At 41.0% G+C, this 10,299-nt stretch overlaps 2 protein-coding genes across 2 annotated transcripts; one reads left to right on the top strand and one right to left on the bottom strand.

Moving 5' to 3' along the window:
• Window positions 1-2,589: 2,589 nt before the first annotated feature.
• On the top strand, window positions 2,590-5,098 carry LOC4350497 (uncharacterized). Its single transcript, XM_015762180.3, has 5 exons — window positions 2,590-2,886; window positions 3,014-3,087; window positions 3,205-3,308; window positions 3,444-3,512; window positions 4,501-5,098. Exons 1-5 carry the CDS (start codon window positions 2,804-2,806, stop codon window positions 4,756-4,758), a joined length of 588 nt encoding a protein of 195 aa, XP_015617666.1. The 5' UTR covers window positions 2,590-2,803; the 3' UTR covers window positions 4,759-5,098.
• Window positions 5,099-5,248: 150 nt separating this feature from the next.
• LOC4350496 (ER lumen protein-retaining receptor) lies at window positions 5,249-9,007 on the bottom strand. The gene is made up of 6 exons (XM_015762179.3): window positions 8,809-9,007; window positions 6,764-7,029; window positions 6,196-6,311; window positions 5,838-5,911; window positions 5,691-5,754; window positions 5,249-5,611 (listed from the first exon to the last, which is right to left on the bottom strand). Exons 1-6 carry the CDS (start codon window positions 8,897-8,899, stop codon window positions 5,575-5,577), a joined length of 648 nt encoding a protein of 215 aa, XP_015617665.1. The 5' UTR covers window positions 8,900-9,007; the 3' UTR covers window positions 5,249-5,574.
• Window positions 9,008-10,299: the final 1,292 nt, after the last annotated feature.

Below are 10,299 nucleotides of genomic sequence, written 5' to 3'. Positions count from 1 at the left end.
CCTAAGTCCACAAGTCAAGCTGGGATCTGCATCAGCTATCATTGTTAGAGGCACAAGTTACCAGTGAGCAATGCCATACAACAAGACCACACAACTTACTATAGCATATATACACTATTTTGCATAATAGCTACATTGTTTTGGCTCATTATTTGCGAATATTGTATCACATTGTCTCTTCCATTCATCTTGAAATTGGATAACAAAATTAACTCGAAATTACCCAATGTGCTTCCATGACCTCTTGCAAGTTGAGTTATCCAAATCCACACAGCTCTCTCTTAGCTCTTCAATTAGGCGTGGCACAAAATTACCATTTTATTTCTCCCAACTTGGTTTGGATTCCTATCTAATTTGATTTTTTATTATGAAAAATTATATTTTACATCCTCAAACTTTCACCAAAGTTCAAAAGCCCGATAGGCTTCAAAGCAGCCTGGTTTTGGTTGAGGGGTCAACATAAACTCTTTACAAAGTTAAAGAATGAATAAACTTTAGTTTTAAAATTTAGGGATGACTTTTACACATGAGGGCTAGAGATAAAGATCATGTCCCGATGGGATGATAACGATGGGTATAGGATCCAGTACCTCATAGGTACCCAACGATACCCATTAGATACCAACTAATACATATCAGGTATTAGCCGGTATCAGTCGTTATGAGACCATAGGGCAAAGCTAGGATTTGAAGATTAGGGGTGCCTAGATTTCACAAGAGATTTGTCGCGTGTCGTGATCGGAGTTTTAACCAGACAACGACGGTGTTGTCGTTGCTACTGCGAGAGCTATTTTATCATTAAAAATTGTTATATATGACATCTCACAATCTATAATTAAAAATTTAGCGAAAATGGTGTTTTACGAGAGCTATTTTGTTAGAAAAAATATTACATGTGACATCTATATGCAATTAAATTAAAGATATATACAATAGAGGTTTAATATGTTGTTAAATTGAAGATTAAACGTGGAGATTTTACAATAGCTAAAAAATTATATGTGATATGTACTATGACATTGAATTAGAATCCAATAGAGATAAAAGAAATAGGAAAGATGGGGATTGGAAGTAATAGATCCCTCATACTAAACATTAAAAAAAATGAAGTTTTGTACAGTATATTTGATTAAGCTAATATTAGAAATAGAGTGGCTACCATGCCACTCGGTGAGTGCTCCCCGCCTTTAAGTTTCTACATTGCCACCTCCGGTAACTTGGCACCGTTGCTACCATAGGGCTCGATAGAGCAGAGAGCCAGAGAGCATCGTTGCGGTTAGCGTAAGTGAATGTGATGGAGTTGATGACCATGCTATGGCAGAGCAACACACTCTATAGCGCTCGCAACACTAGCCCACCTGCATGGCTACACCCACAAACATGTATAAACATATACAATTGCTGCCATTGAAAATATGGGGCTATCATTCTCAGATAGCTAGTAGAATCAAGAACTTTGACGAGTTGAGCTCGCGGGATGCACGCATGTAATTAGGCCTAATTTATAGGGTGTAAATTTATCTCGTGCTCGTCACCTACTCAGCTGCATCCGCATGCACGAAATTGATCACCAAGCCGCCTGGCAGCACTCATCAGGCACGCGGCGAGCCAACATGAGACTTGGTGATGTGGGAGACATCTCGTGCACGGGATAAGGGATGGGATTCTATTGTCTGGCATTCCCCTTTACACATTAGTAAATATTTCATGACATAAAATAGGTTTTTCCTCTTTATTTTTGGTTCTGATCGCTTCTTATACTCTGAAAAGAAAGCTATAAATCGAGCTATGTTTTTGTGCTCGGGAAAAAGAAATATATAAACTACACATCGACCTCGGCTCCGAAAATCTCCGGACAACCTTGGCTGTCACTAGGGTTTACCAAACCTTTTCAGTGGGGTTACCGCCACCCCATGGTTTGACGGTTACTGCGATAACCACGTGGTTATTGTGAAAAAAGTAACTGCATCAAGGTTGTCAGTATCCTGATTCGTAGATATTACGATACTACGATCCTACCAAGCCGAAACGATACTGATCCCACCTAGTATCCTAATTTTTGTAGTATCTCGATCCTACTAATTCATTACTACACGATCCTACGAAATCTTAGGTGGTATTCCGATTCTACGATACTACAAAATATTATTTAAAATAACATGGTTTAAAAATAATGTAAATAAATATGGTCAAATTTATATGAAAATCAGTTAAATATCTCAAAACCAATGTTAGTGGCGGACGTAGCTTTAAAATATAGATGGAGCTGAGAACGAAGGTGTTCACTCGATAAGAGCAATCGAAAACAACGCATATCGTATTAATAGTTCATTCGCATAATTGCCTCAATCTATTGTGTGTTCATACCTTGTTATACCTAATTTTAATGGCACATGACTACTATAAGGAGGTAAGGAGATCTAAAGGGTGTGGGGCGACACGAGTCGTAGCTGAGTCAGTCGACCCACCCTGCCTAATGGGTATATCCGTCCATGCCAATATGGTTTCTCTTGATAAATGTCTCTATTTGCATGACATATATCATTACTACATTTTTTTTATACAGAATACTTAGCTCGAGCCGCTCTCGTCTTCCCCAATCTCGCCGCCGTCCCCCACCCCGACCAAACCTGAGGTTTCCTTTCTCCCCTCCGTGTCGACGAAGGCCTTCGTCGACCCTCCGCCGCCGCCGCCGCCGCCGCCGACCTTGTCACTCCGGCCGCTGCTCGGCCTCACTCCAAAAGCTCCGACCAGCAGCCGCCGTCCACGATGGCCGAGTAAATCTTGCGGCGGCGGCGGCGAGATGGTGGTGGTGTCTAGCGGCGGCGGCGGCGGGGGGAACGCGTGGGCGAAGGAGATGACCATCCGCCGCAGGATGGCCAGCATGTGGGGCTCCCCTACTCTCTCAACTCATCTTCTTTCCTTTTTTTTTTTTTGAAAATGATCTCATTTTTTTTTTGGCTGCCAAAGATGCTAAGCTTTGATATGCTTTGTGTGTTGATACGAATTCCAGATTCAACAAGACGCAGGACCATTTCTCGTGTCTGAAAGACTACAACGATTATCTAGAAGAGGTTGAGGATATGAGTGAGTTGTTACATCACCACTTTGGTTGGTCGTTCTTGAGCAGTAACGGGCTAAATGTTTCTGAGTTTTGACCAAGGCTTATTTGTGTAAGATTCGTTTGTTTTTATGTATATATAGCTTTCAACCTGATTGAGGGGATAGATGTCGAGGAGATTGAAGCTAAGATTGCCAGGTACCAGCAGGAAAATGCTGAACAGATATACTTGTCCCGGGCTAAAAGGGTATGTGGTAAATTGCTTCAGGCTTTGGTGCGAGTAGAAAAAAAAATACTTCATAGGTTGTTCCATGAATTTTTGCAGTCAGATTTGAATGCTTGATTGAGTGACATTTTCGTTCCAATTTGTATCCTTTTGTAGGCTGAAGATCTTGCCGCCGCACTTAAAGCAAGCAGAATGAACCCTGGAAAGGCTGCTGCCAGTGACACGGTCAGTTTATATTCGCAAACTGGATGGTAATAGTATGGGTACACTAAGTTTTTCTTTTATTTTGGTAAAACAGCAATTAAGCTTTGAGTTTTGGTTGGATATGTCCATATGCATTTGCAATTCCATCAGCTTTGCGTGATTGCGAACATTCTGCGATGGCCCTGTTCTTTTCAGCTTATGCGGACATGGATTATTCATGCCACGCTTTTGAAACTATGATTTCTCAAAAAATGTTTGCATTGCTTAGATAACTCTCTAAGGTATGTTTTAGCTTTATAATGTATAATATCTAATTCATCCATATAATAATCTGTCAGCTAATCAACTTATAAGCCAAAGCGAATGCATAACCTAATAGCTTCTACTGTTCAAGCCTCTAATAAATTTCTTCAGCAAGTGCTACCAATAAAATACTAAATCGCATGTTCCAGCCTTCAAGAAAATACTAGTATTGCAAATGTCGTGCTATTAGATTTTTTACCTTGATTTTCATCAAAATTTTCTGAGTGGTTTTTTTATCAATAAATACTATCAGCAAGCTTTGGTCTAGCTGAAACTTGGCCACAGTAGAATTGATGGCTTAGACTTTGGTGATGGAAGCACAATCTTTACCTAGGTCAATTTTTGCTTGCAATATATCAGTAGACCGCGTGTTCCCATCTCTTTAAAAAAATAAATTCTCGTGGAGACCTTACAGCTTTATGTATTCACTGCTTTGTTATCTGACCATATACCGCTTCTGCACAATGTCCACGGTTTAGGAAGATATAATATGATCATGTTTGTTTTGCAGCCTTACTTTTTAGTTTCTAATTATCCTGGCTTATTCTACTTCTGTAAGGCATAGAAAATTTACCGGAAGCTTCTCACTCTTATGCCCCTCTGTTTCTCTGTTTGCAATGAATTTTATCTGTTCTTTTAAATAATTTATCACTTTTCTTTGTGAAGTATAAATATGAATATTTGTCACTTTTGCAACTCGTAACAGGCTGCTGGAAGCTCCCAGGGCATTAGCAGCAGCGCAGGAGTTCAGGGCCAGTATGCGCCTGCTGCTGTTGGGATGTCTCAGCCCCGGCCGACAGGTATGGCCCCCCAACCAATCGGCGGTTCATCGGATCCACTTCAGGGAGACGATGAGGAGACCATGAGATTACGAGCAGAGCGAGGAGCTCGAGCAGGTGGATGGACTATCGAAATGGGCAAGAGAAGAGCACTAGAGGAAGCGTTCAGCAGCATATTCATCTGATGATCAGATTAGATGCAGCAATACCTTTGTCCGAAGGATACCTGATGAACTCATCGCAGCCTTTCGGACGACTGAAAGATGTTTTCTGCTACAAATATGACTGGCTATGGTCCAATTCTGAATTTTTAAGTATAGTGAAGATTGAGACCGATCAGCGCCAAGTGGCCTGCTGATTGGAAAGATCATCACTTTGCAAGCAGTATAGTTGCATGTTGCTGCATCTATTCATAGCATGAATGTGGTGTTTTTGCCCTTGTAAAACTCTGGGAAAGATTTTGATACTGAGAGTTCGTCTGTTCTCTCTATGATGCAGTGCTTTGTTGATGTGACTTCGTCATCATGTCCATGTGTGCTGTGACATTTCTTCGTTTGTAAAACACGGTTTCTGCTGAGAACCAACTCATCGGCTTGTGGATTTCCAGGTAATAATACAAAGAGTTTTGGAACTAGCAATTAACACCCTGCGCATAGCCTCCAGTTTCTATGAAAATGAAGACAGAACACAGAATACTTTATTCTTCCAAGCTGAAGGATCATACCACGTTGTACACTAAAAGATAGCATTTCCATTGTGTCTCAAAACCTATCATAACTCAGAACGTCCTGGTACTCATCTCTCTGTGCTTAATTGTCTTACAAGATACAAGGTGACCCTTGGATTTCCTCTCATCCGACAAATAGGAAAAGAAATAAACAAGAGGATAGAGCAGGAAACCAAGATGCATATATCATAACCAGGAGCAGTGGCCTTGGTGTATCATGCCTTTCTATCTATTTAACAAGTTTTACCTAGCCTATCTTGGATGAAAAATGAGCTCAGGCTGGTAGCTCCAGCTTCACATTGTTCTTCCAGCTGCAAATTGTTTGGAGTAGTCAATGGAAAGGAACAATAGTAGCAGAATGAAATGATAAGGTAAAACCAAGTCAAATACCTCATTATGTAATAGTAGAAGAAGTCAGCATACAAGAGAGTCTGCACGATGCCCGCAACCCAGCCTGCAACAAAAGTATATATAACAGTTAAAAGATCATCCACCATAACCATGAGAAATGGAAAGGTAAGATGATGGAGTCCATACTTATCCAATGAACGAAATGGGGCTCAGTGAAGTATCGGTAGATCCAGTTAAGGATATACAGCACACGGTATGCACTGCATCATCACCAAAATGTGTTGAGATAGCATTATATCAGAAACTAGAAATGGCAAAATACAAGAAACTGAACAAAATGAAGATCCAACATAACATCAGAATAGCAGATGGAATTTATAAAATTCATAGTCAACCAAAGGATTTATCATCAACTGAAATAATAAAAAGGATAGGTTGATGTTGCTTAAATATTAAGCAGCTTTATCCTATAAGACTGCCCAACCAATGCCTCTCACACAAGTAGAATTGCACATTTCAGACTAAATGGCGTAGTAGATCTTACCCTAGAAAGAAGACATATTGGCCAGTCAGGTTGTCAATATTCCTCGTGCGCTGTAGCAACACAAGTTGAGGTAGAATTGCTACAGCTTCTAAATATATGGAGAATGCCCACATAACCTGCCCCAAATAATGGTGTGAATGGTCAAAATTGCAGAGTCTATAATGTACTAAGTTTCAACAATAAAAGAGGCAAACAGACTTCCATCACATCCATAAATGATGGATTTGATGTCCAAAATTCAAAAATGGTAGTACATAATCTACCGGCCCCATTGTTTGGCTTTTCCCCTAATAAGCCAAAACGGCTTATTAAGGAATAAAAATGAATTTGTTGGTAAAACTTTTATATATGTATTCTTGGTGACTTAAAAGCTAATGCTGAAAAAGAAACTACGTTGAAAATATCTCAAAATCAAGTTTGAAAATTTAAAATTTGGCTTTTTCTTTGGCTATTTAGGCCATCCGATGGGAGCCTACAAAGGTAAATGGTCCATTGAATTGCTTTACATATCAACAGCATCACAGTTGTAAACACCACTATGCGGTAATGCAGAAGAAATCAAACTGACCTCTCTAAAAGTAAACCTCTCATTAATAAGGAGGGCCAGAGCCAAACATGGCAACACTAAGAAGTGATGACGAAAGGTGTCATGATCCTTGTCATAGGTTCTTCGGACAATCTTATGCCGCCTCATGTACCAAACTATTGAGAAAGAACTTGCCAGAAAGACCAACTTCATGACAGTGTTATACAGAGATATAAAATGAATGAACAGGTCCAAGTAACGAGCAGCAAACACAAGTGCATATAGCTCCTGGGTCTTTAGAGATATGCCTGCAAAAAGATCGTCAAGTACAATGCATCATCAAACCAAATGGCAATAGAAGCTTATGACAGTAGGATCAACACAACATAATATAACGAGTAAATTGCACCCACAGTACAACAACTTGGTAGATGGGTGTGATATAGTGCAAGAACTTAAGAATTGAACGTTCGAGTGCAATAACTTGCCAAGTGGGTGCGTTCTAGTACAAGAACTTGATAATTCGATATTTTGGTGCATCAACTTGACTAAGCATATGCTAGATGAGTTTTTTCACGATGTCAATATGCCATTACATAGTAATCCTACGAATATTACCTTAAATATTGAATTTAATCTTTAAGAATTATATTGCACATATAGTTTACATCCAATTATCTTTAAGTTTTTTTTTTGTTTTCTTCGTCTTCTCAAATATTAACCGAAATATAATAATTTTTACATCCAGTTTAATTGACTTTCAGTTATGGGTTATTAGGATAAAAATATAAATATGCTTATACAAATCCACGCTAGTATATTATCAAAATAATTACTTAAAAAATGAATCTATATAAAAATGCTCCAAATAATTAAATTGTCGCGTAACTTCTTAGTTTACTGTATCAAAATCGTACCTACCTTGCAAGTTTTTGCATTTATACAATCATTTATAAATTTCTTATACTAAATTGCACCTATCTACCAAGTTGTTGTATTAGAACGCTCATTTCTCAAGTTCTTGTACCAAATTGCACCCACCTACCAAGTTGATGCACCGTGGATGCAATTTACTCTAATATAACAGGTAGAGTACAATGAAATACATGAAAGGCATAAAAGCCTAGTTTTATTACTGTCTGAGTGGTATGTGCCCTTAACAGATGTTTTAGATAGGCATGATTGAAGATTTCCTTTTATGACCTATCAGGCTATTGAAGATACAATGAGTTTTGGTTTACACCGTTAAAAAAAATTAACACTTCCGGATAGCATCCTCACAATTTTGTCCATGAACAGTGACCAGTGGGTGAGTGCCATGAGAGAGATAGACACATTTGGCTTCACCAAATCACTCAACACTGATTATCTTACCATCTGAGTTGCATTCAAACACGGCTTGCCCAATCCAACTATATTGTGAGCCACATGCAGCTAAATGAAATATTGCCAGTAGCAGATTTAAGGTTGCAAAAAATGAGGCAAAAGCTATTTCATTTTATCTGGGTAGGTTTATAATTGAAGGCCCATTCAGGCATACGCATCGAAATTAAATACGATTAGAAACTCAGAATCCGAACAGATCCTGGTTAAATTAAAACGCATTGCTAAGCGGCAGCAGCACACAAACTGCACTATATCTAAATATGCAGCATAATGGACAGTGCATTCCTACACTTTTAACAAACCAAAGCTGTAGTATGGATTGGAAACGAATCCCGACTCTCCTCTTTGTTCTCCCACAATCCGCAAATCATCCACAAGGTCCATCCATCGACACAAGCTAATCTTCTAACAATTTAATTCCTGGATTAGTTGGCCCAAACAACACGCATCAGACGGGAATGGCCACGCCAAGATTGGGGGAATCGACAGCGCTGACCTGACCTGACCAGATCGAACCCCCCAAAACGAGACCGCGCGAGATCCGAGGCACGAGCAAACACCTCGGCGCGCATATGCTACTAGTAAATCCGAAGCAAACAAGAAAGAAAAGTAAAGCAGAATAGCTGCCGAACAGGCGAGGAGAGTGGATCATACACGCGGCAGCAGCAGCAAAGATTTGGGTCCGCGGCGTGGCGCGTTACCTGCGCAGGACTTGATGGTGTGGATCTTCAGGAGGAGCACCACCACGCTGAGGAGGTGGGTCATGTCCCCGGCTAGCCGGAACGCGTTCATCTCCGCCGCCGGTGTGGGGTCGTCGCCGTCGAGGCTCGAGTCGTCGGCGTTGGATGGAGACGGAGGAGGAGGGAGGGAGGCGATGCAATGCAAATGAACTGTCGGTGCGGGTGGGACCGGGGAAGGTGGGGCCCACCTGGCAGTGGCGGAGAGGTGGGGGGTGGGGGGGGGGGGCTAGTGCGACGTGGTGAGGCCGAGGTGGCCGCGCACGATTGGACGGGTGGGGGGGAGGCCGCGCTGCCTGGATGGATGGAGGTGTTGGGTTTGGGACCGTCGCACTCGCACATCTGATGGGCCTTGGGCCTTCCAACGAAGAGCTCACCCTGAACACTAAGAAAGAATATTTTATACATAACTAGAAAAAAATGTTCGTGCGTTGTAATGGGTATGATGTTTTGAATCAGTGCCCGTGCGTTGCAACGGCTAAGATGTTTTTAATCAGTATACGTTATATTCTTTTCTTAGTTTTAGGTCGAAAACCCATCCTTTCTTTTTTTTTCAGTCCAGCCCAGTCTGCTATCTCCCTCCACTCGGCCTGCTTCTATTTGACCCAATGGAGCCGTGGTCTAGCTCACACATCTTCTACCTCTAGAAGATGGTGCCGTGCACGTACGATGCTGGAGCTGATTCTCCCCATCAAATCCGGCCGAATCTTTCTCGATCTCCTAAAATTGTTTAGGACTTTTGATTCACTCGATCTTCTTTTTTCCATTTTTTCCAAAATCGGAGCGAAAAAAACTTGGGATAAAAACGGTCGAGGAAGCTAGCCGGCCGGCCATAATCGGCAACGGTTAAATTGATATTAAATTCGGTCAATTAAAACCAAATTGAATGGGGAAATCATGGGGAAAATGATGAAGGATGAGGGGGAATCGATTTTTGCAATCAATTAGAGGAGAAAAAGCATGGAGAGAAAGATCAACGTGGAGCTAGGGTTCGGCTTGGCGAAGGAAAAGGACGTGAGGAAAAGAAAACCAAAAGCCCTTACCGCGTGTGAAAAAACCGCAACGAAAAAAACAGCGGCAGAAAAAACCGTATGAAAAAAGGGGAAATAAAGAAAACCGACACGGATAAATCAGAAGTCTTACAATTTTTTTATTAGCCATATAGATTTGTTGACGAAAAATCCGCGCTTGGCTGGTGGTACCAGAACTGTGTTGGCGCGAACTAAGTCAACGAACACAACGGTCTGGAAGATCTGCTTAGCTCCAGTGCAGGTCCAAAAGTTAATGAGATGCGGGTATACCAGTCAGTTTGATCCACTTTATGCGTATGTCCAAACATTCAATATGACAGGGTGAAGAAACTTGCCAATGGATCTAAAAGAGACCCATAATTCATTATGGGAGTTGGGCTACACACTTTCACGATGAGTTGACATAACGTCAAGCTAGCACACG

Source organism: Oryza sativa, chromosome 11 (genome assembly GCF_034140825.1).
Source record: "Oryza sativa Japonica Group chromosome 11, ASM3414082v1".
NCBI classification, from domain to species: domain Eukaryota; kingdom Viridiplantae; phylum Streptophyta; class Magnoliopsida; order Poales; family Poaceae; genus Oryza; species Oryza sativa.
Note: the sequence above shows the minus strand (reverse complement) of the source record. Positions and strands in the feature narration are given on the sequence as shown.

Bases quoted from the DNA above. Each gene is read 5' to 3' on its own strand.
- LOC4350496 (XM_015762179.3), bottom strand. From the start codon at position 8,899: ATGAACGCGTTCCGGCTAGCCGGGGACATGACCCACCTCCTCAGCGTG. The intron at 7,030-8,808 runs GTAACGCGCCAC...ATCTTTTTGCAG, and splicing joins CACCATCAAGTCCTGCGCAG to GCATATCTCTAAAGACCCAG. The intron at 5,912-6,195 runs GTAAGATCTACT...GTGATGATGCAG, and splicing joins CAATATGTCTTCTTTCTAGG to TGCATACCGTGTGCTGTATA.
- LOC4350497 (XM_015762180.3), top strand. From the start codon at position 2,804: ATGGTGGTGGTGTCTAGCGGCGGCGGCGGCGGGGGGAACGCGTGGGCG. The intron at 2,887-3,013 runs GTGGGGCTCCCC...TACGAATTCCAG, and splicing joins CGCCGCAGGATGGCCAGCAT to ATTCAACAAGACGCAGGACC. The intron at 3,088-3,204 runs GTGAGTTGTTAC...ATGTATATATAG, and splicing joins AGAAGAGGTTGAGGATATGA to CTTTCAACCTGATTGAGGGG.